This window comes from Grammomys surdaster, unplaced genomic scaffold, assembly GCF_004785775.1.
Source record: "Grammomys surdaster isolate TR1022 unplaced genomic scaffold, NIH_TR_1.0 239, whole genome shotgun sequence".
NCBI lineage: Eukaryota > Metazoa > Chordata > Mammalia > Rodentia > Muridae > Grammomys > Grammomys surdaster.
The window spans coordinates 1697281-1724181 of NW_021604684.1; the positions used below are offsets into that span (position 1 = coordinate 1697281).

Genomic DNA, 26901 nt, shown 5'->3' on the forward strand with positions numbered 1-26901 from the left:
TGTGGAGCGAAAACACATGCCCATATAAAATCTTGTGCATGAATACTCATAAGAGTGTTTGTTTGTTTGCATGGGTCAAAGAGTGAAGGCAGCCATAGGATCTGTCAGCTGGTAAGTGGGAAATGTAATGTGCTCTATAGAATGGTAAGAAAAACAAATAAAACTATAATACAGTTTCTGAATGAAATGCCCAGAATCTACAGAGACAGGAAGCAACTTGGTGATTGCCAGGAGCTGGGGGACAGGAGGGGTATGAGGTGGGTGGGAGAATAGCTATTTGATTGTTTGATGGTCCTGTGGCTTTCTTTATCTTTGTGCAAGAGGCAAAACGATTTTAAAATTTGACTATCATGATGGTCTTACAATACTGTGAACACACTAAAACACACTGAATTTTACACTATCAATATGTGAATTATCCATATAGAGAATAATGTCTCTAATAAAGTGATTCTTACAAAAACAGTAGCAGTAGTATTTATACTTGCAATTCTGATTCTACATAAATAAAGCCCACTTACCATGAGTGAATGTCTGTTGGCTGAGAGAAGGCCAGTTCCATACCCTGAGCCCAGGCTACCCATTGCTCCATTGTGAGAAGGTCCGATGATTCCATGCATATCCCCATGGCCACCAGGCACAGCTGTGGACGGCCCCACTGCGTGATTCCGGAGAACATGGATCGCGTCATCCAGTCTTTCTAAACGGTCTTCAATTCGGCTTTGCTGTTAGTTTGCAAGTGGAGGGAAATCTGATTTAGTTTGAAATGTGTGCACAGGCTACATAAGCAGAATCCTGAGCTGCGACAGACCAGGTTGGGTTTCAGAATATATGTTTCCAATAAAGTTTTTTTCCTTAGAACAATAATAAAAATAAATAATGTCCTTCCTAAGAAACTAGTGGAAAATATGTTAAAGTTACAGTGTTATTTTTCAGGAACAAAGTAAATTCAATAATTCTTTGAGGACATTATTATGTACATATGCTACACTGGACTCCATTAGCTTGAAAGAGAACTGAGATTTATGGTAACAGAAGAAAACATGCATTGAATTTGAGGAACACTTTGGCGAGTACTGACTGAAGGCCTAAAATATTAGTAGTTGAAAGATGATCTATTTTTGGTTTTTGAATGAAATTTTCTTCAAGTCAGAGACAGGTAAAGGTTTAGACAACTTTAAGCCCCCTTCCCCACCCCCTACTTTTTAATCTGTTATCAATAGCAACCTTTATGTGTACATGTAGGGAAGAGGCTCAGAAATTGTTACAGCTAAAATATCTTTAAAAATTCTGTCACCCAAAGTGCTATGAAAGCACAGGACTAAAGACTAACAAAGATTTTGCTTGATCATCTACCCAAGACCTCTAGCTGATTTCAGAGACCACACAGCAGCAGAGAATTCATTACCTCATGCAATTCAAAGCCAATCACCCACTCCCATTTTAAACATTAGGATCCTAGTTTTCTTCAACTATATAAGGCCTATGCTATAGCTAACAGTGAAGAAAAAGTACAGTTTTGTCTTCATTTTTTACTGTGATTAATATACATCAATTATTGTTTGCCAGTGTACACATTAAAATATACCATCTCATCGATGCATATTAAACATGTATTCACAGACAGGACAGGAGTGCTTCTTCCATATAGACATCAAAAATGAAGCTCAAAAAGTAAGTGAATTATAATTACCAAAAGTGTCTTATTACCAAAAGGTAGTAGTCAGGGTTGGAATCTACATTCTCTTTTCCTTTCCCTCCCTCCCTCCCTCCCTCTCTCCCTCCCTCCCTCCCTTCTTCCCTCCCTTCCTTCCTTCCTTCCTTCCTTTCTTTCTTTCTTTCTTTCTTCCTTCTTTCCTTCCTTTCTTCTTTCTTTCTTTCTTTCTTTCTTTTTTCCTTTCTTCCTTTCATCTTCACACTAATGCTGTTTTGTGCTAGAACACATTCTGTTCTACTTTGGTTTCCGATGCACTATGCAAACAGATGTACCACCCCTACTGCATGAGAAAAGCAACTTCCAATTATTCTACACTGACAGGAAGAATGTGTGTCTAATAGAGTTAGTCTATGGTACAGAACATTTTGATTTGGTAGGCTTGAAAGTTGCAGGGCGTCCCTAGTCTGCTAGCGCTGCTACTTACTTGACTGAGGAAATGTTACTTTCTCCAAGTCTACAATGTTTAATTGATAAAGAACAAGATGATGGTAGATAGTTGGGTCAATGGAAGCATGAAAAGAAATCATCTAGGTGCCTGGCATACTTCCTGGATGACAGTTCCCTCGGAGGGAGAGGTCTCGACTTGGGAATCCCTGTGAGTGTTCAGAATATACGAGGAATCCAAGCTGTGGTCCAGAGCTATGTACCAACCTCTCCAGGCCTACAGCTGGATAAAGCCTGGTTTTGATGACTAGGCTATGGAGAAGAGCCTGCAGAGGATAAATACTTAGAACAACTGAGCTATCTGGATGGAGTCTGCCGATGAAGGAGCTGGACAGTGGGCTCTCAGGGCTGTTGTCTTTATCGGCTAAAATGCACAGCTAGATAATTCATCCAGCTCCTAAAGGAAGACACTCATCTCTGCATTTTCATCTCCAGATTTCCCTTAAAAAGTAAGTTGAAAAGGAAGACTGTAGCCCCTAAATCACAGATAGGTTTACATGGGTGCAGATAGGGAAATGCTTGTGCTCTTCAGTGTTTCATCTCAAAATATGCAAGAAGAGCTGAAATCTCAACCCCGAGGCAGAATTGGGGTCCCCACTGCTTTTGACTCATGGACACACACCCAACCTGCATGGTGCAGGGCTGTTTTTTGCATAATTTCAGCTCCACCCACCCTAAGCTGAGGAAGATAAAAGTGCCAGACTTTGAATCATCCTGTGAGTATTTATAAGATGAGTTAGGCCCGTGGAACTGTTCAGCTATTTCCCCTGGAAGAGTAGTCACTTCCTTACAAGTCAAATTGCTGGATTCCTTCCTACAAGAACCACAGCAGATGGGGACAAAAATGGTAGGCCTCTTGCTTGAGGTTAGGAGGAAATGGCCTAATGTTACCTGTAGGCAGGGAGGAGGAAGATAGCATCTTCAAGTGACCCAGTCCTCACACTACTACTCACTGCTCTGAATTGTTTCCCAAAGGAACAGGGAGGAGAGCACTATACTAAGCTCCTAGGATGATTCTTTATCTCCTCTCAGGCCCTAGGTATTTGGAGCCTTGGGCTTCCATTCCAGATACATCTAGGTCACCATCTCCAAACAGAGATGAGCATCCTTATGACGCCTGCTCTGGCAAGCTGGTCGTCCTAATGTCGACTTCAAAGTAGCAATCATTGAAAATAAGCACCACAGAGCGACAGAAGAAAAGAAAACCTGATCAGAAAGTGTCAGATCTGAGAGGCGACATACCAGCGAGTGCAAGGGTCCTTCATAATTGGGAGATGACGAGGCCTGTCCTCCATTTCTAGACCAAACAGCTGTGCCTGCTGATATTGAAATGAGAAAAACAATCAGATCTGTGTGCACTTAAACCCACCGATACTTAAAAAAGAAGCAACATTGATTTCTATTAGTCAATAAGATAAATACACTTAGTCTTCTCAAATGAAGGCCAGAGACATCTTTTAAAGGTAAAACATGTAGTCTTTTCATGGGCTGGCTCTCAGTGTCCTGGGTCTCCTCTGTAAAAAGGAATATTTTATTGGGTCTAAGTTTCAGCTAGCAGGACTCCTTTGGGACATATCTGTCACTGGAGATTGGAAAGTTGTGGTGCTTTCAAGGGTAAGAAGGAGGGATGGGGGAGGGCTAGCTCCTTACTGGAGGTCAGACTGTGTCCAACCAAAACTCCCTTGTTGATACATGAGAACTTTACTCTTGTTTTAAAAATGTCTATGGGATGAGATAAACCTTTAAACACATATTTATTTATTATTTATTTTGAAGCTGGGGATCAAATTTCGTGCTAAGCACATGCTCTTTACATGGGGCCTCTCAGAAACTTCTGGAGCAAATAAGGTTAGTTCACAACACTTCTCTAAAGAGGAAGACACTAAACTCCCTAACACTAAGAGCTACGTAGTTTCTTCCAAAGAGCCTTTCAGAATATACTCCCTATATCCAACCTACAGAATAAAAATCTCTTTTAAATTGAAGACAATCGTAACATTAGCACCCACTATAGAAAAAGTGTATAAATCAAAAAAAAGGAAAAAGAAATCACTGTTATCTCTCAAGATCCTGTGCCCTGGTGCTGCCTGCATGTTTAAAATCCATTCTTTTTGTCTTTTCTGGGTATGCCTGTGTATTTTTATGCTAAATAAAAATAGGATATTTTGTTCAATTACTTTTCTTGACAGAATTTGGACAGAGCCGCTGGTGTGAAAATAGCAATCTGTCCCCTTATTTATATCTTCATAAAAATCCTTTCTTTCTAACATGTGATCTTTCAAAATGGATCACGAGGACCCCAAAAGTGACTTCCCTGCACTTGTTTCGGGCGCCTTCTACCTGCGGCAGGTTGCAGACCCTGAGGCCCCGCTATAGGTTCCTGCATCCTCCGCCTGACCCTCACGTACAGTGTCGCAGCAGGAGCATGCGCACCAGGTTCCTGAGCACGCACGCATGTCTCTCATTGTTACTGACACAGCCTTGGCAAATCACCCAGCCCTCCCTCACTTGGGTACACTTGTGCACAAAACCAGGACATCTGACATTAGTTGTTCCCACACTTCCAGAGCACGGATCTAGCTGCTTTGTTTGAAGTGGTGAACGTGCTGTTCCACCTGCTTCCATCCTCCCCTCCCATTATTGTCTCAAGTCCTTTGTGCTCAATCCTCCTCTGGTTTGGGAGATTGATATTTGAGATGTTTTTTTTTTTTTTCAGAGCCTAAGAATCTGGTGCCAAGACAGAACAGCACAATACTGAGCTTTCCCTTCCATTTGTGCTATGGACGAGGGGGTGGGTGGTGGGTGGGTGGTGGTGGTAGTGGTATTCTGTTACCACCTCAAAAGCCCTGCTTCTGCCTGGTTTCAGTTGGTCACCTAGAATAGATTGACCTCAGGACCCAGGTGACCCTCTCCCTGTCCTGTTCTGTGAACTTCCTACACCAGAGAGGCTGCCATCCCACCTGGGCTGCAGCCCTTGTTTCTGAGACTCGGTCCACCTTTTGAAACCTCTCACTTCCTACTAGGGAACTCAGCTTACAGGGAGGCAAGTGAGGGCTGCACACAGGGAACAGCACAGTACTCGAGAATACAAAACATAGGCAGAGCAAATCTATTCTAAATCCCAGTAAGGCCAGGTATACATGTGACAGTTTTGTATGGAAACCACCTTCCCTTCTTTCCAAATAACTAAAGCATGGAACAAGGTCATATGACCGAAGAAGGACAGCAGATCACTGATGTGTACCTTGGAAAAGCAAAATGATTTACTATATAACTGTACCACTTACAGTCATGTGATTAGAAGCCATACATCATAGTAATTTATTAGATTTTAAAAACAAACTATACTTTTAATTCGAACAGTTACACAACAATTTATATACAAAATTGCACTTTCCTCCAAATATTTCAGTTTAGGAAGAAGACTCAAATGACTTCATGGGAGGATTCCTCTACATAGCCTATATTTGATAATTAAGTATTAGATATTCATGACTACATTTACTATGTTTCTGAGAAATTTTACTGGAATACATGATCCAGCTGTTGAACATCTGTACAGCTAAGAAGAGTTCAAGGAATGGATTTTCACTTAATTTAAAACAAAAATGGATATAAAGGCACCCTCAGATTATATTCTGTTATCCACCCATTCTGTTTCTCTATGGCCAGGCTATGATTCGAAATCTCTACAGGCACTGGGTGTGTAGAAGGTGTTTTCTGTTACCTGCTACGGCTGTGAAGTGGAGTTTAGAACACAGTACCTGAGAGTGAAGGAGGGGAGCCAACAGGAGTTGAAGGGTTGGAGGAAAAGCTGTTGTTCGTGTGATCAGGAGAGTAGATCTTAAAATAGTGGAGAGGAAAAGAAACTCTCATTGATGTTGAATAAACAGTTTTTAAACAACAAAAAGCATCCACACGGTTCCCTTAAAAATCCACAAGTCACAAAATGCATGGAACGTTCAACTGTACTAGCAACATCCCAAAACGAAAAAATGAAAACAGTTACTTCAGGTTCTCAAAAGGATTGCTGTAGTGGTGCATGGCAGTGGGGAACAGAACTGGGGGGTCAGCCAGCTTCACGTCTGATCCCTTTCCCACTGAAAACTGGCTGTGTGGCTCTGGGCAAACCACAGAGATACTGCTTTCTAATTTTCCTTTCTTCCTCCACAAAACGGGGCTGGGCAGTATTGTGTCTTCTGTAATTAGGGCCATTGGAGAGCAGGACACAAGAGAGCCCAGACTTAATAAATACTTTCCCTTAGAACCCCGAGGCTGATATTAGTTGAATTTATTTTATGTTCACCAAGGGAAAGAAAAAGCAACCAAAGACACAAATCTTAGGAGAACAGATTTCCTCTTAAAAGTATAAATGATTGAAGACACTACAAGAAGCCGTTCTCTAGCTGAGTGAATTAGGAATGCTGGTTTGTCACTCAGGAGGGAGGACATGGGGATGATTCAACTCCAGCTTACAGGGAGTGGGTGGACAAAGCAAAGTATTTAAGTCCCTCAGGTGCCAAGGAAGGGACAAGTCCCTCACAAACCTCAGTGGGTTGTCATTTCTTTTTCCAAGTAGCTTTTCCAAAGCATCTTATAACCGACTCTTGAAGAGTCAGGCTGAGCTAGCCAATGGGCATCTATAATACATTAGAGATAAGAAAAGAGAAATGCACACTGAAAACTCTATGAGCCCTAAGGCCAGGAGAATATCCCCAGGCCAGCCCTCAATGAAGATGGCTAAGCACCAATGAGACAGCGGGATAAATAAGGCTAGCCAAAGGAGGTAAAACAGCTTTCCCTCAAAAAGTCCCAGTGATCCTTATCCACCCACCCCTCCGTCCATCAAAGCTATTTGCATTTATTTTCTAAAATTCCATATGTCCACTTCTGACTAAAGTTCACCCTGCTACAAGCAGTGCCCGTGGAATCCAAAGTCAATATTTCCTCACCGAAGCCAGGGCTTTCCCCAGAGCGTCTCCAGTCTGGGAGCTGCCTGCTGCCCCAGTTCCTCTGTTTGCTGCAAAAACAAAAGACAGAATATGAAAACCAGGCAGGGAGACGTCTAACAGTTTTCTATTCTTGGTCCATTTACTCACAATTTAATTGCATTTTTAATGCTAATTGTAACACATTAATCTTTAATTAGCATTAATTTGTTTGCTGAGGTAGATGTCAAATATATTCATGTTACTTTTTTTTTTTTTGGTGGATAAAATATAAATCTGACACCTTGGTTTGAAGACAGAGTGTTCCCTCTGCCATTACTTTCCCCCACATTGCTGATGTCAGGTACCAAGCCAGCCCTTGGTAGTCATCATCACTAAGAAAAATGTGACCCTTGCAGGACTTTAAAAGTCCTCAAAGTCCAACATTTTAAATATATAATTGAATAATTTATACCTATTGTCAAATTAAGAAAAATTTGATAGACAGCAAAAAGGGAGTTGCATCTCAGTGCCACACAGTGGTCTTGCTAATGAAGAGAAAGAATATTTTTATTATTCTACATATACATTTTCTGTGTGTGTGTGTGTGTGTGTGTGTGTTATTAATAATCATACATATATTCCAGCAGATAGCACAGCCAACTCTTTTTCTGAAGATAATGTGCTGTTCAATCATGTGGTAGATATGGGCTGGGTGGTATTGAAAGCTTTCCATTGAAACATTGACCAGACTTGAGGAATTGGGCCTTTACTAATCCCCTCAACACTAGCGTAGAGACTTGAGAATAGTCTACTAATGTTCTACGAGAATTGCTTTTCACTGTTGACTGGACCATAAAGAGGAGACATTAAGTCAATCGATGAATTCAAGTAAAATCTCACAGCACACGTATAAAGGCATTGAAATTTCTTCTTGAACAGGACACCCTTTCAGCTAAGTAACTTGTATCATCTCCTTCCAGACCCAAGGATGCAGTGGGATATGACCATGACTCCAGAGATGAGATCTACAGCTTCTCTGGGTCCTGCCTTCATTCTCTGGATCTCTGCTCAGTACAGCTGATGTATGATTGTTACTGAGGTATGATTTGTATGCTTGGTGTATCATTTCAATGATCTCTTATATATGCTTTACTCAAAAACCAACCACAACACCCTCTGACTCATTTGATTATTCCTGGAACACTGAAAAATGCCACCTGTATCACAGAGCCAATATAATTACCTTCAGAGAAACAATCCCTTCTTTTCCCTATTGCAAATATATGATGTACATAAGTTATATTAATACGCTAGACTGCAGATGTGGGCAAATTCTCAGAACGTGTACCTGATATCATAGAACTAGACAAATAAAAGCAACTTAGAAAGGTATCAAGTGCAGTGATGGCCCATGCCTTTAATCCCAGCACTTGGGAGGCAGAAGCAGGCAGATTTCTGAGTTCGAGGCCAGCCTGGTCTACAGAGTGAGTTCCAGGACAGCCAGGGCTATACCGAGAAACTGTCTCGAAAAACAAAAACAAAACCAAAAACAATAACAACAACAAAAGAAAGGCATCAAGTACATTAAAATATTTAAAACAAAAAAATAGGTGAAATTCTTTCAGGTATTAAAGTGGGAGTTTCTGTATTAAAGAGTTTTAGAAACAACTAAAGACGGTTCTAAAAGGACTGTGATGAAGATTTACAGGCACAGAGCATCCTGTCAGCGTGCATCATTACACTGTCTGTGAGAGACATTACTGTTTTCTCATCAAGCAATATTATCTGTCCATTATTATATGCTTAAGTGGAGATTACAGTCAAAAGAATCCAAGATATCTGATTCTTACACAGATCTTCATGAAGTAAATGTTCAAAGAAACATTGGTTAAAAAACAAACAAACAAACAAACAAACAAACAAAAAAACCACATTTACTAACCAAGAACCTAAACAAAAAAAGAACAAAAGCTTATCAATAAAAAAAAGTTGCCATAGCAGTAGCTTTCAGAAGATTGACTCCTTCTTTTGAACAATTTTAAAATGAAGATTATAAATTAAAATCTATCCCTGCAACCATCCATTTCCAAGATACAAATCAGGAAGACTTGGAAAACCAACAAACACATTCTAAGAACATCCACAGAGAGGTTACTCTGAGTGTGATTTAAAAGATTTTTAGACTCGTTTATGTTACTATTTTATGTGCATGAGTATTTTGCCTCTGTGGTGTGTGTATACCACATGTGTGCCTGGTACCCAAGAAGGTCAAAAGGAAGCTTTGGGTCTCCTGGGACTGGAGTTACGAATGGCTGTGAGCCATCATATAGGCTCTGAGAATTGAATCTGGGTCTTCACAAGAACAGCAGGGCCAACTCTCCAATCCCAGTGTAATTTTTTGTTTTAAAGCACCGAGCCTTTTAAACTAAGCTATTAGTGTCTTCTTTATACAAAGAGATATTAAGACTCAGGAAGCGGAATCAAAAATAGAATCAAATCCTTACCTCATCTGGTCATAAAAATGTTTCAGAAAACTACAAAGGCTATTTATGCAAGCCACTGATAAGAACAGACTATTTTTTAACTTGAAGCCATTTTACCTTGCAAGAGCTAGACAGCCCAACCTAAAGGCTTACATTTCAAAGCAGTTTGCTGGGGCCAATCTACTCTTTCACTGGGCATGCCATTTGTTCTGTTCCAGGAAACACGGAGTAGGCACATTTTCAACATTAGATTGGTTCTCTCTTAAAGATGTCTCTTTTTGTTTGTGTGACCAATATACAAAAGGTCACACAGCATTAGAAAGGAGATATGTTTTTAATTCTCAAATGTATTAATATTTGGTTTTGGTACTGGAAAGTGGGTCATGCTTAGCAAAACACACATCAAATCCACCTTTCGGGCTTCAGTGTATTAAAGACTTCATTGTTATTTTAGTACCTGGGTTTTGTCAATGTATATTATTAGAAATCACTAATGTTCATGTCACAGAAACAGATTTGAAACTCATTGTCTACCATGTCTATATGTGGACCAGTTTATTTGCTCTTTGGTTCGAATCAATTTCTTTTGCTCAACAGACAAAAAACAAAACAAAACAAAAACCAACAAACAAATGAAAAAAACCCAAAGCAACAACAAAAACAAAAATGAAAAAAAACACACAAAAGACAAACAAACACCCCAAAACCAAAACAAAACACACACACACACACACACACACACACACACACACACACACACAAACCGGCCTCTAAGTAGAAGTACAACAAAAATATGAATGGAAGATGAGCAATTATGAAAAGCTTTGTGATTTTGTAGGAGTGTTTGATACTGCGAGCCACTCAAGTATTGTTTAGAGGACTCCAGCACAGGTGCTGTTGCTGGCTAGATGAAACACACGCAAAGGTTTCATATCCTGTGCTCAGTGCTGGACCACCCTCCGTGAGTGTCCGCTTTGGGGAAATGGTGAATCCCATCAGAACACACTCCAAACAAAATACCAGGACAAGTGGTGCCTGGGGATGAGCTCTGAAAATCAGAATCTGGAAAATATGTTTCCCCTTTATTGCACGCCCATAACCTGCGGCAGGGAAGAGGGGACATCAAAAGGCAGAGGAAGTACAAGTCGGTGTTCTCCAGACAAGCACTACCTTAAGATGAGGCTCTTCTGAACTGTGTTTGGTGACCCTCATGTCATTAAAGTGCTAAGGAGAAGCATAGCAATGCCATGAGTTTGTCCACAGAGATGACTATGAAATGGAATGTTGCCAACATTCCTCCAAGACTCTTTTAGAAGAACCTCCAACATGGGGCGTGATGTACTAATGCCATGTGGGAAGGGCTCCAGGCATACATGGGGGAAGGTGGGACTCCTGACTGTGTGCAGGAAATGGGAGAGGGGCTTAAATCAAACTCATTTATTGCTCTCCATTGGTGGTCTTTATAACTACAGACCCCAAGCTGCTGGATAAAATGTTTCTTTACTCTTCAGTCTGTGCCTGGTCATCACCCAAATTCATCTAAAGGCTCATGAACCTCATAAAACACAGACTGGATATTATGTGACTAGTTGAATAATAAAAAAAATTACTATGAAACCAAGCTCTCTAGGGAAAGAAGGACATAATGTTTCTACTAGAAAGCCACATCCCAACATGCCTCATGTCACACAAACATGTCAGGAGGAGTGAAAGTTGTAAGTCAGATTAATTCATGAACCAGTTAGATATTTCAGAATAATCTTTAACATATGGTGCATTAAATCAAACTTAGTAGCCTGTTCCTTCAACACTACTTGGTTTGAGGTTTAAAAACATGGGAAATAGCATCTTTTTCTGCAGTCAGAAGGCAGCCCACTTAAAGACTAATAAAACAATAGTGGTTATTATAAAACATTATGTTGTTATATGCTCAATTCCCTGTGAGGGATGGGGAAGGTTTGTGGTCCCAAATCTCAAAGAGTGTGCTGTCAATGTATACAGTTGGAAACTCTGACTGGAATCTGCAGACTGCTGAGTGGCTCTTAGGCCTGGGGAACCTCCTTGACCTATCCTATGGCAAAAGGTTCTCTCCCTCCTGATCAGCAAGAGTTGATTATCCAGGAAGGAAAGAAGTAGGAAGACAGCAAAGTGTACTACCCTGTAGACAACTCTGTTCTCTTCAGCTGGCATCTAGAAACTTCCTCTGAGTGCATCCTTGGATCGAGGTGATCTGGGCTGGACCACTTCTGACACAAGCTTGGCATTGAAAGGGATGAAACAGAAGCACTCAGATGCAAGTAACTTCCTAAAGGCCCCGGGCCAGCTCCCACCTTGCCCAGGTGCTAAACCAGCTGAGCTGACATTGACCCATGATGTGCCCTATTGACCCCATTTTTTATTCCAGGGTGCTTCTGAGACCCTTTCTATCAAGACATGGCTGATGTAATTTCCAGAACGTGCTAGTATTTGCTTAGGTAGAACAGGAATGGGCCATAAGCCACAGTGAAATATTTTACCATGAATGGATATGTCATTAAAAGTTTCATAAATGTTTCTTAAAATAACTGGCACTGGACATGAAAGGGCAAAAAAGAAACAAATGAGCAAACAAAAAGAAGGCATGGCCAGTTGTCTCAGCAAGACAAGTGCTGAGCCATTCCAACCCGAGTGACCACTTTCCATCTTTGGGATGCAGCAAATGGACATGACATGAAGTGCAGGCCTCCTGAAGTTCCAGGGCTTGTGCCTCATCCTGTAGACACCGTGAGGTTCCATAGTTGGTTTAGGACAATGGCTGACAACCATGGTGGAACATTATCACATGATACTGAGACACGGGACAGCCTTCTGAACCCAGAAAGCTTCTGCAGATAACAGTGTCCTGTCTCAGAGAACTGCAGTGCCTTGCAACGTTGTGCCAAGGAAACTTGAATACGGAGGCTGTCCTCATGTTAGTGCTTGGACCCATTCTTATGACATTAGTGCTCTTCTGTTTTTTTTCTTTTTTCCTCTCTCTCTCCAGGATCATGTGTGTAATCTCAAACATGTGTTGGGCTATGTGTTCCTTATTTACCAATTATTTAATTAGCCCTGGTTGTTCTTTGAGATACAGGCAATGTAGTATTTCTTTATTTCCTGCATTTCAGAATGAGTGAGTATAGGCCAAATATTTTCAAAGTCTACAGATGTATCCTATTAGCCAGCACTGTTCGTTAGAGAAACACACTGACTTCAGAAGAGAATGCTTCTCTTCGTGTTCTGCAGACATGCTGCTATCACAGGCTTCTTCCCTCTGCCAAACCAAAGCCGAGGCGACTTTTGCATGAAGACATGTGAGAGTCAGAGCACCAGGAGAATAATAAGGCTTAACAATTGCTCTTCAATGTTCCTCTGCATTTGTATGCAAGGAAATCGAGATTCTAAGGCAGAGCATTCTGGAATATTCAAGAACTTTTTCCCTTAAAGTAGCTTTAAAGTAACTCTCATATTTATGCAAATTTAATAAGAATGTGTTATCATTGTAGGGCTGAATTACCAGATGTACTTATTTTCTAAGATATTATGATGATTTTTAAAATGGTTTTTCTAATAAGATTTTTGACAAGAATACAAATCATTAAATACAATGATTTATGGAGAACATTTCCTAAGAAATCCTTTGTTTGGGTTCTAAGAGTTTCTTATTTTTCTTTTTAAATTGGAGGTCTTTACTATTGTCTGGACACTTAACAGGACCTTGAGGCTTATACATAAAGCCAAATTCATCTTTAGCATGCAGCTAGACTCTTCATCTGTAGGGCTCACACATTCCTCTACTGTGCTCAGGCTACTGCTATTTGTCTGCAAGCGGATGGCAATGGGACCATCTAAAACAAGTAACCCTTATTCTGACTGTACTGAGCAACTGAGATGTTCAAGACTCACAAAGGGTTTTATCCAGTGATACATGCCTCACTCATAGACAGACTGAAGGTTAGGTCTACACAATCCTTTCTAAAAGAGTGCTCAAATGTGTTTTCATGAACTCGGAGGTCCACTCCACCTCCATATCTTCCTTAAAAAGAAAATGACTCAAACCACAAGTAGACAGGAAACCTGTCATGTACAAGGATGAGTGACCGGCCATTCTTTATAACCGACCTCATGACTGCAGAAGGGGCTTTCCATTTGTCAAACCACACTGAAGTGAAATGTACCCCTTTCAGTCTTTCAGTTCTGCACTTTTCTTTCTTTCTTCTTGTTTTTCAAATCTGCTCAAACTTCACTGGTTGCTAATAAAACTTCTCCCATGTGACCTCTGGCCATAGCTCTCTAAGGTCAGACTGGTACAACACACTTGTAAAGGTTCTCTTCTGGAAAGTTCCAGAAATGGAAACTCATTCCTAAATTTGCTTCGCTGTGAGATGTGATAGGACAGGGCTGCTAGGTGGCTCATCTCAAGTGTGAAATAAATTACTGAATAAAGAAACAGAGTATTGGTTGGCTAGAGAGTATACTTTAACAGTTTAATACCATCTCTTTCACTAAAAACTCTCCCACATAAGTGATTCATACAATTCCCAAAGTTCAAAAGAAAAAGAGGAAAAAAAATTACAAAAGGCTAAAGCAATAAACAGCAGCATGGTGTTCTGCATTTGTTCTCTAGAACAAACCCTGAGTTTCTCATCATTGACCCTCTGTGAATGATCTCAAAGGCCAAGCTGTTACAGTTTGAATGTGAACTGTCCCCCACAGGCTCATGATTCTGAACACTTTGTTCCTAGCCGGTGGTGTGTTTTCGAAGATTCTGGAAACTGTGAGACACAGGGCCTGGGCGGCAGACACAGACCACTGTAGGCACAGCACAATGGGGACAGCCTACCCCCATTTATGCTCTCTGGTTTCTGATCCACTGAGATATAATAATTTACACTGCAAGCTCTACCCTCCAGGACAAGGCCCCAGGCCATGCTAGACTGTGTCTCTTCAAACCATGAGCTCAGACAAAACCGTCCTCTCTAAAGGTGCTTCTCTCAGGCATTTATCACAGCAACAAGAAAATTACTCAATGCACCTGACAAGTATGGCTTCAAGTAGAATAAAGTAAGCTGTGACCATCAATGTCTTGGGTTATATGAGGACCCTGGAGCATCTAGATGTGCTGTGTAACAGAATGGGAAGCTTGTCAAGGTTGATCCACAGGGAAGTAGCTGCCTCTGAACCAGCCAGTATCTTCCCGTTAGGAATAGCTAAATGCCCTGGCTAGCTCTTCCCTAAGGAAAACAGTACTGGCAGAGATCCATCTATACTAACAGATCACCACAGACATCAGAGGACATGAGCAGATAAAACATTTGGCAGCAACAATCTTCCTGAGCCTAAACTTATTACAAAGCCCACAGGAAATAATTTTGGACCTACTGTTAGCCAGACATCTTTCCTATGTGAACAAGTACTATTTCTCTTCAAGGGCTCCATAATGTTACATTCTCTGTTAGTTAAATTCATCTAGCTATCAAAATAACTTTGAATGGAAAACTTCATATAAACAAGTCTTTGCAAGACAGTGACACAGCATGGTTAAGAACTTAGCATGATGGTCAATCTCTGGAAAGTGATGAGTAACTACTGGTATTAAGTATAACTGGTTCCCTTATCTCACTGGTCTTAAGGAAACTTTGCTTGCCTGATGTTTGAGAACATGAGATGCATGAGAGTCTGGGTCTACCGAAACCCTTATTTAACTTAATGACTCACCATGGACAACCAAGTCAGATTTCAGTTTCTTCTGACCAAAAAAAAAAAGTGGCTAAGGGCAAGCCAGTGATTATTTCTATTGAATCCATTCATCTGTTCATTCGCTGAAGTGACAAATATTTATTGCCTGCTTATAATTCCATTATGAGAGGAGGAAGAGGGTCTTCATTATTAAACCCTGCCATGGAATACTGGCGTGTGGGTTGGCATTTACACTACTCACCCATTATACTGTCTGTTCCGTTGGCAGGAGGCGTGCAGGAAGAGGTGCTGTAATGGTTTGTGCCACTACGATGGAACGTGGACATCGGAGGAAGACTGGAGTTGATGTCTGCCGAGGAGTGGGATGGATAGCTCTGCAGCCGGGGGAAGAAAGAAGGCCACATTCAGTCATGTTATACTTACTTTTCTGATGCTTCTTTCAGAACTCACAAGATCGCAAGGGAGATGCTTTCAGAATTTCAAAACAGTCAAGCAAACATCCTGTTCTATCTGATAGCTTTCATTTTTCTAAACAGCCAAATATACATAGATCCAAAGTTGATCTGTGGATGTATCAAGTGTCAAGGAATACCATAGCCACCCAGGACATCAAGGAAAGATCAAAATCCCTAAATCTACAAATCATTGGTTAAATCAAAACAAAACAAACAAACAAACAAACAAACAGAAACCCACAAAATCATCTCATAGACTTCCGAAACAGACACAGCTTCTTCTATTATTTGTTTTCCTGTGGCCTACTAAACAACTGAAGAAGACTGTCTATAACGAGTACAACATACAGATCTCCAGGGTTTGTGTTACACCGGACCCAGGCCTCTAACCGCTACATGGCAAAATACTTCCTTTCCAGTTGGATGATTTTGCTCAATGAATCTTGGCATTGAGAACAAGATAGGAAATGAAAAACTTTTAAAAGAATTAAAAGCTAAATCTCTCTAAAGCCTGAGTGTGAGAAAGTTTACATTAGTGGCCTCACTGAATTGATTGGGTATCCAAAGACTTGATTAGGCTTTATTTCGCTCTGAGTTCCTCCTTCGCATGCTGCATAGACTACTTCGCTGACTAGGAAGAAAGAGCATCTCTAAATGGTTGCTGGGCTTAAGGTTTAGCTTCAGATTCAATTCTACACCAGTTGTTCAAATGATTGAAGGTGGGACATTAGTTGTTGTGTATCCATCTCATGGGGAGAGGATCACCAAAAGGATACATGGATTTAAAAGGACACCTCAAACTATCTTTTTTCCAAACAAACAAACAAACCAAAAAAAAAAAGCCAAAACCGACCAATCAAGTTTAAAACCCAGTAGCTGAAACTTGCTCTCGTTTTTGCTTTATAAGCATTTGGATGTGCCATCGATATTAAAGAAAATATGTAAAGATAAATATTTTAGTGATGTGATAAATTGATAGCTACGATTTTTTATTATATCATTATTGGAGATGCATTTAATTGCTTAGTTTAAAAATAGAGATTGGGTAACGGGTACTTATTATCTCATGCTTAGAGAAGCTTTTTAAAATGTTTTAAAATAGAGCTATTAAATACTGCAGACACTGGGAAGTACTAAAACCAAGGCATTTGTTAACAAGGAAGGAACATGGTTTCTTGGTGCTAGCCAACTGATCTGTTTAGTTCTGCTTCTTCCTGGATGATTCCTTTTTTGCTTGCCATTCTCCTGTAAGTTCAGCCCAATTGTACCTGCACTCTGCACTACCACCTCACACTCACTCCTGGGTCAGCCATTGCCTGTTGTCCAAGTACATTCCCATAACACTGTGAGCGCCCTTAAGGGGAGGGAATGGAGCTCATACATCCTCATGCTAAGCAGTAAACATACAATGATAGTCCATGTTTATGAACTGAAGTATGACTTATTCAAAGGACTGCCAAACAGTCCAGGTCATGCATCTACATTTTAGAGCTGGGTCTGACACATGGACATCGTCAAAAATATCACTCCCATGTATACCATCAGATAGTTAAACTTAGAAGGTGTCAATGTAAGGACAGAGGTAACTTCCCCCCAGGCCAGGCCACTGGTAAATCTCATTTATACTGGAGGCGTGGGTCTCCCAAGTCACCCATACAATAATCTCTAAAGTATGAGGCTGGGATTTCTCTACAGTACAAATTATAAAAGAGACAAGGTAAGATACAAGACTGGGAAAACTAAACTTAGAAGAGTTGGGGCATAGCTAGTTCTGCTTCCGAGATAAAAGATTATGATAGAGACAGAGAGAAAAAAGAACCATGTGGAAAAGAAGAATCAGAGAGAAATACAATAATGAGAAATATTTAATTAATTATAATAACTAGAAGATGGGAAAGAGAAACAGAGAAATCATCAGTGAGACTCTTTGGACTCTTCTAACTTCATGGAAAATGGAGGATAATTTAGGGTGTGGCCCACAAAGGGTTAAAGCTATGTGCAGAGAATATGAAGGAAGAAAAGCAATCCCCAGAGCTTAATGGGGAAACCGATGCAGTCCATACTAAATCAGTTATTTTCAGAGACACATTGAAAATTAGATGCTGAAACAAATTAATGAGATTTATAACTAGATTACTTTTCAATGGGGAGTATCTTGAAAACTCATGTTATCGGAAAGTTAATAAATCCAGCATGGAGATCATTAGTGATGGCAAATAGTTCTCTTAGAAGATTTAAGAATCTTGATCTTTCTCCAGCAATCGTCCATCCTGCTTGCTATAATGGTGAGGGGGAATGTGGTCTGTTCGAGTGTTCAAGTGCCATGGCCTTCCATGTCCACCCTCTTCAAGGTCCTTTCCTTCCTTCCTTCCTTTCCTTCTTTCTTTCTTTCTTTCTTTCTTTCTTTCTTTCTTTCTTTCTTTCTTTCTTTCTTTCCTTCCTTCCTTCCTTCCTTCTTTCCTTCTTTCCTTCTTCCTTCTTTCTTTCTTCCTTTCTTTCTGCCTCCCTCCCTCCCTCCCTTCCTTCTTGTCTTTTTTTTTTTTAAAAAAAACTTCTGATACCCACCTTAGAGTCTATTGATCATGCCAAGTGTTATAAGCATTCACAGTGGTGATGTTTGTCATTGATCTCTGGGTTGGTGATTTGAAGATTCACAAGTCTAAGAATTGGTAGCACATACTAAGAATGAAATGGCACTATAGGCCAAAGTAGTATTTCATAGTCTTGGTACTCGTGGCCTTTTGTAACAGATATTTCATTGCCATAGAGCTTTCCTGTGTAGATGGTTATTAGCATCTCTTGTCTCTACCCACTGGACACCAGTGGCATCCATATACCAGCTGTTACTGCAAATATGTCTCTAAACATTGTCCAATGGATCCTTAAGGCAGCCTTGAACCCAGTTTGTAAAGAACTGATGTACAGAAATAGAAAATAAAGTAACTTCCATTACGCTAATATTTCAGATGCCCCAGAATGCTACATACACCATGCAGCATTGAAGTAGGGTGGTGAGGACTCTAGCCTTCTTTTTCAAACATCTTGGCCAAGTCTCTCCAAATTTAAATTTTCTACAAAGACCCATTCCAAAGCTTAACTATAAAGTCCATTCATTGGAGGTGGTCCCCCTCCTCTTTCTGTGTGTGTGTGTGTTTGTGTGTGTGTGTGTGTGTGTGTGTGTATGCTATGAGATTCAGTTGTAAAAGCCAAAACTGTAAAGGGGATTTAAATACTTAAAACTGGTAGCACTTGGAGGTAAAATGCATGGAACTGAAACTTACTCATTATACAGTCTATTATAACGGTGGAAAATGATGAAGTTCACAGTGTTTCCACAAGATTTCACCTTCAGAGATAATATGATAGTGGTCAAATTATATCCAAAATAATCAGGGAAGCCTCTCGTCCTAAGTTAGCCCCCTTTTAGCATGCGGTTAACCAAATGTTACAGATCATTACAGATCGGAGCTGTAGGGAAACGTCACTATTTTCAAGATAAAAGATGCTGACTGCTGTTGGATATTCAAATTATTCCCAATCAGTGTCAGAGTCTTCAAAGTCACTTCAGTGAGAGATTGTCATATGGCTAAATACTGAAATTACAATGATAACTAGATGTAATAATTCAATAGTTTCACTCTCAGTGGGAAAACTCATTAGGATACATTACCAGAGACCTTATTCATTTACCCTTTAAAGTAAGAATCTTAACTCTCTGAAATTTGCTAACTGGTCGAATTAAGAATGGGAACCTGGGCTCTGAGATGACCACATGGCTTAACCACTGTGTCTTCTCATGTGATCTACTGAGGCGCTGCTTTAAAATGACCTTCCTGTCTGAACAATGACACTGTGTTGATTCATTAGAGCCTTTTCTAAAATGTGCCTGTTTCTGACTTGAAATCATGCCTTTTGTGCATCTAAGCATCGTTTAAGGGCTCCCTCCACATGCAGTGAACTCTAGTGGGATAAAATCATATCACGATGCAAAATTGTAAAATATAATCAAAACATGAAATATTATAGAGGAAAGAAAAATACATGTGGACAAATCTTCAAAGGATTGGAATTTTAACATTTAACATATCACTCCAAACTTTAATTTGTATCCATTACTTCCCCAGTTTTGATTACGGGTCCTAGGCAAGACCAGAATGCGTAAGTAAACAGGTTACCAAAAGATATTCTAATTACAGTTGGTATTTCCCTACACTTTCACTTGAATGCCTCCAAGTACGGGTGGGAGAAGAGGCAATCTGAAGCTCAGTTATTTGCGGTTTATCGAAAATGTGCTAAGATTTGAGATGTTTGCAATTTATACATTTGAACTCAGGAGAGATAAGAAACAGGCCAGGCCCATCACTACCACCTGCTCCTCAGGAAAATAAAGACTAAGTGACCACACGGGGTCTTGTGCTCTAGAGTCAACTAAGTATGCATTTTCAAGGTATTAGAACTTCTATGTCTGGAATCTTTTGTCCATCAGGGAAGAATATAAAGCCTTTCTTTCTTCTATATATGCAATGATTGAACAAAGGAGAGGAGAGACTAGAGGAAGCCAGAAAGAATTTCCCTGATTGGGACAGAGAAAAAGTAATAAATGCAAAAACAAGAAAAAGAAAAATATCAAGAAGAGATGGCGTCACAATCATAGACCACAGACTTCCATTCACATTTGTGGGGTTTGAAGGTGTGTGTATATATTAGTGTGTCTGTCTGTGTGTATGTATACCAATGTGTTAGTGTGTGTATATCAGTGTGTGTATGTGTGCATGTGCGTGTATGTATAGCACATGCATGTGGGCATGCAGGTACATGCAACTGTGTGTACACATAAAAAGGCCAGAGCAGGATTTTGGATGTTTCCATCACTCTCTGCCTCAGTGCCTTGAGACAGGACTTCATTTTTGACTAGAGTGGCTGTCCAGCAAACTGTTTGGATCTGTCTGTCTCCCTTCCCCAACTTTTTCTCCAATGCCGGGGTTACAGGCACATAGGCAAGCCCAACTATTTACATGGGTGCTGGGGATTTGAACTTAGGTCCTCATGTTTACAAGTCTTCTTGCCTATGGATTCATCTTCCCAGCCTGAGGGCCATACCATTTTAATTGCATGTTATTGAACAATGAACTCAAGTCTCATGTGATCTGCATCCCATACCCAATTCGTGATCTAGACATTTTATTTTCCTCAATAATAGATATAACTACATAAGTTGATTCTTGGCTGTGGTGGTTTTTAAGCCTAGAGAGAGTCAGATGGCTGATTCCTCTGGGACAAGGAAATATATGAAGGTCAGGTAGTAGAAGCCATAGGCAGAGAGGAAAAGCCTTACTAAGAAAAGACGTAATATTACAAAATGCAGTTTTTACGGGGATGTTGAGCAAAGCCGAACAGGAGTGACACTTGTATGGAATTAAAATTAAAAAATCCAACGCATGTGGATATTCCACAGTTTGCTATTCCCAAGGTTACATAGAAAACAAACTTTTCCTATAGGTCACCATAGGTCAAAACTAACATGGAAATTCCTGTCATCTCAAATCCTTCTCACTCTTCCCTTAGCAGAGCATCCTCCAGAATTTCAGACAGTGAAAAAAAAAAAAAAGACAAGGCCATTGCTGAGGCTCTGCAACTCAAATCCACTGTGTTTATGAACCGAAGAAAGCTGACATCGCCATAAAGAAAACAGAACAAAACACAATAAACAAAGGGACAATGGCAGAGAAGCTCTGGAAGGTTTACAGAGGTGATCCGCTTCTGTCGAGCCTTTGATCACAAAAACAATAAAACTTGGAGAATAATAGGCGAGGGCTATTTTCCGCCTCTTTTTGCAGAGTCCTTGTGTACACACAGAGATGAAACCTCATAAACTAGCCAGCGGTGCTCTCCCCATCCCCGGGAACCTTCCTTACCAAACGTTCGTGTGGATGCAGGCTACAGTAGCTGCTAGACTGTGGAATATGAGAAGAATTGCCCAGCATCCCTCCATAGCCAGGCTGATTCATTCCACTGGAGGAGCTCCAAGGGTCACTGCTGTGATGGCCATCTGTAAAGGACAAAGAAAACCGTGACTTTTCTGAGGCATTCAGCCTTGCCTTTGAGAATAGGGTTTCTTCATATACTTGAAAATAACCTCCCGTTGTGTATTCATCTTTGTGTTGCTTAGCTGATTACATCACACGACAGTCATCATTACTTTTTCCCAAGTGGCTTTTTATATTGTCAAACAAATAGAAACATTTAAGTTTGTGCTCTTAGTAAAAGAAAAATTAAAAATTAAAAAAAAAATCAACCGGAAAAGAACAGAACATATTTCTCTGCAGAACGATGTCAAGCAAGGTAGTTCATGCCGAAAGAAACAGTTCTTTCTATCCAACCCTCACTTTTATGAAAGTAATCTGAAAAGTTAAAGCATTTCCAAACTTCAGGGTGAAAATAAAACAGTTGGGACCTCACAGAGTTGGCATGGTTGCAAGTTTGAAGAGCCTACACTGAAATGACTACTGGAAAAGAACAGCCCAGATTTAGAAGGTTGGATTTCATTTCTGTGCTATGCACAATACAGAGAATTAATGTTGGGATTATCTTATGGTAAGTGGGGAAGAGGATTTTCAATATTTCTCTCCCAGATCATTTTGGAATTTAGTATGTGTTGCATACAACTATTGTAAACCTTCATGAGCAATGTTAGGGGAGCATGTGTGTCCTATGATAGATATCATAATAAGGAATAAAATTGATAGCCTCGGGATTTCATAAATATATGAGGTCAAGAGTTTGAAAATAAGTCATAGAGATACATTGTTTTAAAGGGTCTTTTAGCATGGAGGTAACCTCTCATTAATAGCAGAATGCAAGATTTCTTTCACTCCCTGGTCCTGAGGTTATAGATTGTGATTGTTTAATTTGTATTTCTCAAAGAAAGCCAAGGGCTAGAGACAGCCCAAACCACTACTGATTAATTCATTCACTTTCCCTTCTCTTAGTTATTAAACAAAATCGACTATTGGATTTATACCAGGCCATCGGCTTCATATTGAAAGTATTCGGTTATTCCTTGTTGAAAACAAACTTATTTTTCACAGTAACTTATACATAATCATAGCCTTTTAAATCAGGCAAATTTCATCTGATATTTTATTTCATGAAGCTGTTTTCTCCCCAACACCCACCCCAACCCCAGTGAAATTTTCAATTCTGGAGTTAGAATTGCAGAACCAGAGATGGTGGATTTCTACCTTTAAGAACCATGTGTGTATAATTATGTCTGTAATGTTGACAACTGTAGACTTGTAACCGAAGGATGAAAAGACACAATGTAAGAGATCCCAGTAGTGGGTTGAGAATAGGGTGGCTGACAGTCTCATTACCCGTCTTTATCACGGTGTGTTCTTCTAAGCCCTGCCATGACCACCCTTGCAACACAGAGAGGGAACTGATGTGTGTGAGACTGAATCATCAGGTCACTGTTGATGTCTATTCTCGCCTTGTGGTAACTTAAGTGTCTTTAAAAAGTGAACTGGTCTTGGTGGGTGTGTCTTTGTGTGTGTGTATGTATGGGTGCAAAAAAAAAAAAAAAAAAAAAAAAAAAAAAAAAAAAAACAAACCCACCATGTGTTCATGTTCATTAAGGATTCAAACTCAAGTCCCCATCTTATTACAAAAATCATTCTCCCCTCTGGGCCATCACTCCCAACCCCAAGTTAACATCCTATGTACTTTAGATTTAGTAGGAAACATGGAAAATGCCACCTTAAATTTAAATATGAAGTTCGAGACCCACTAACACTTCGAGTGGAGTACGCATCTGACAAATAAATCGAGAAAATGGGTCACTGAATAAGCGTTTTCCTGAAATATTCTGACACTCGATGCATGGGGTGGCAATACACTTTGGATTGTTAACACAGCATCTTCGACTCGATGCAGACTTATAAAAATATGTATTTTACATAAATTATGCTTTTCAGAGTAAATTAATATTTATCACATCCCATGATCTTGGCATAATGTTGTTTTGGAAGAATAGAATTAAATGTGTGCAAATTAATTGTGCTCATCATAAATGTCAACTGAAAGTTTTTTTTGAGTATTCATATGCAGAAAAAACAAATCTGTTCCCCATAGTTTATGGGGTGAGCTATGGAAAGGTACCTACTGCTTTAATCTACATGGCCTTTTTGCTATGCATACAGGTCAAGACAACAAGTTTCTCAGACACACTGAGGGATTTTAGTCTTCTGTCCATTTTTTTTTTAATGAAAACCTGAGTTTTGACATAATGAATCCTTGAGTTGGCAGCATCTATATAGCCAAAGGCAATGAGCTCACTGTCATGGCACAGAATGTACCTGAGTGACTAGCCACTGTGCCCCTTTGAGAACTATACCTAGGTCAGGTCACAAAGATAGATAGAGGAGGCCTGTGACCATGAACTCAGTGATCTGTGGAACAAATTCTCCCCAGCTCCAAGGGATCCATTCTGTTAAGTTTTAGTAGAACTTCAGTAGAACTTCACATGTGAACCAGCCATTAAATGAGCTGACAGGGGAGGAGAAGATGAGTCTAATCTCTTCACAGTATTCTTCAGTATACCCTCTGCAATCTCAGTGACACCTTAGCATTGCTGCCCTGAGTGTGTCCTCATTTCTATGTCACTGTCCTGACAGTTGTGTCACTTTGCACTGATCCAAGGCATATTCAAGTCAGGTACGCACACCTGGGTGATTTAAGAGTTGTATATTTACAGGAGCTCTTGGTAAACCCTCCCTCTGAGCTCAGGGTATCTTGGGACTAAGACCATTACAGCTGTAAGTAAGTACCTAGGCATGGCAAGGACGGAATACACAGCTCCTTCTTCTGAACAGACCATTTGCAAAGTAGCTGACATTATTTTTACGATCCTGGCCTTTTCCAGTTAGTAGAAAGGAGCTAAATGGCCAGTGGCAATATATAAGCTCCAGGGATATAGAGCCATCTGTTTTTGACTAAAAACAATGGAAAAATGAATAGAGCACATAGTCACTGTCCACCACAAAGCTACAAACCCCTGCCATGTACTCCTTGTACGCCCTTCAAAGTTTTCCTGTACCTTAAATCAATTAGTGTGTCTCTGCACAACTTTCTCTGTGCAGCACTCCCATGGTGCAGTGGGTCACTGAGGCCTCAGTGGAACCTTGTTCTCATTTATCCATTACTACGTGGTTCAGAACTTTACAGAGGGCTAGACTGAGGAGGCACCTCTTTCCTCTTGACAAAATACAAGATCTTCAAAACATACCCTGAGCTGGAAGATACGTGTTTAAACCTGCATGTGTTTGGAAGATGGCAGGGAGACTGGAGACTGACGATCTTGGAAGACCAAAAAGGGACTCATTTTTATGTGAAGTAATTTAATTTTAACCTATCAGAGGTCAAAGGGCTTTAATGTAAGAGAAAAAAAAGTCTTGGGAAATCTTTACTTAGTTTGGTAAGAAATTCAATTCCTAAGAAAGGAAACACATCTACTCCCCTCTTCTTTTGTCTATGATGCCGTTTCTTTTGCTCTGTATATAACACTAAATGGCCTGTGGATTTCCCCGCAGGCAAAGAAGTACCTTACCTTGCATGAAGAAGGAGCTAGGGAAAGTGCTAGCTGCTGGCTTAGAGGAAGGATAGCCTGGCGAGTCCCTGTTGTAGTCGGCAGTGCTGGCTGAAGGAGCGTAGACCTGAGGAAGGAGAACCACATGAAATTTGCTTTCAACAGTGATCAAAGCATCTCTACATCCATGATTTGGTAAGAAGCTGGCACAAAAATGCTAAATTTGGATGCTGTAAGAGTCTAAACCTGGTCCAACCCTAGAAACACTGCCTCCTTTGAATACAGAAGAAAAAAAGAGTGCTGTATATTTGTGTCAACATAAAATAATCAGGAATGAGATTTTCCAGTCCGGGCGAGAACCCTGCAAACCATGTCGTAGTGGTAAATATACACTGCAGGTCACGGAGCGGCCCCCATTCCTTTCTTTTTTAAACACAGATGGCCCGTGAGCATGCTAGGGGTAAAGCAGAATGTTTGCACGCAGTCTCTCCCCAAAGTCAGACCAAACCTCTACCTTTCAATTAAAAATTTCACTTGCAATGTAGGAGGTAGGGAGAAGGCAGGCAGAGGGAGGAAAGAAGGAGAGAGGAGAGAGGAGAGAGGAGAGAGCGGAGGAGAGGGAGACGCAGCGGGAGAGGGAGAGGGAGAGGGAGAGGGAGAGGGAGAGGAGAGGAGAGGAATCAGGAATGAGTGATAAGTACATATATATCTTGGACTATTAATCCACACAGTGTTTGCAGAGATGCAGGAAGAAGACCATTAAGTGCCCAGATCAGCACAGGACCACCAACAATCAGTATGTACACAGGAAGAGGGGGCTGTCTCTTTTTAAGTGCTTATTATATTTCTGTGTACAATAAACTTTAAAAGTGTGCCAAAACCCTAATTTACTTAACATTCGTTTACTGATCCTCATGGGGCTTGGGGAAGCATTTCCTTTTAAAAATAGTCCTTGTGTTTGCTTGTTTGTGTTTCCTTGAAGCAGGACAGCATCACAGCGAAGCATAAATTCATAAGGTACAGTTTAACTTTAATTGGTTCTCTCCCTTGCCTTTTTTTGCTAAATATAATCTTTTTTTATTTCTTTTTCAATTCCCATTTTCTTTTGCTCTAAAAAGTTCCTCTCTCCAGATGGTCGGAAAGACGGAACGGCTCATCCTCTTGATGAAAATGGATACCTTCCTGCCTCCATTTTGAACCAGGCAGCGGCTCACAAACTTGGCAGTGAGCCTACACTGATATTCACAGGTCACAGAGAGAGGAGAAGAAATTCACCAACAAATGGGCAGCGGCGGGATTACAGGAGAAAGAGAAAGAGAGAGAAAAAGAGAGATGGAGAGAGGGAGAGAGAGAGAGAGAGAGAGAGAGAGAGAGAGAGAGAGAGAGAGAGAGATTGATTCATTTTTGCCATATATATCAAACAAACACCCTAAAGATTATATAATTCTCTCAGAAGAACCATGACTCATAACATGTAAGCGTTAATACCAGGGTTAGGATTTCACAAAGGGTAGGTCCACAGAGACAGATGTGTGGAATGTGCCTCTGCATTCATACATCATATAAATGC

The 26901-nt window shown here is 40.4% G+C and overlaps 1 protein-coding gene across 7 annotated transcripts in view; it reads right to left on the reverse strand.

The window, feature by feature from the left end:
* Tcf4 (transcription factor 4) overlaps window positions 1–26901 on the reverse strand; it is a 341691-nt gene that overhangs the window by 27950 nt on the left and 286840 nt on the right. For all 7 annotated transcript variants that reach the window (XM_028774176.1, XM_028774173.1, XM_028774174.1 and 4 more), the window contains 7 exons: window positions 25353–25458; window positions 21664–21797; window positions 15535–15667; window positions 7114–7181; window positions 5926–6004; window positions 3404–3480; window positions 522–725 (listed from right to left, as the gene is read on the reverse strand). In XM_028774176.1, coding sequence (XP_028630009.1) covers window positions 522–725; window positions 3404–3480; window positions 5926–6004; window positions 7114–7181; window positions 15535–15667; window positions 21664–21797; window positions 25353–25458 — 801 coding nt within the window. The remainder of the gene's footprint in view (window positions 1–521; window positions 726–3403; window positions 3481–5925; window positions 6005–7113; window positions 7182–15534; window positions 15668–21663; window positions 21798–25352; window positions 25459–26901) is intronic.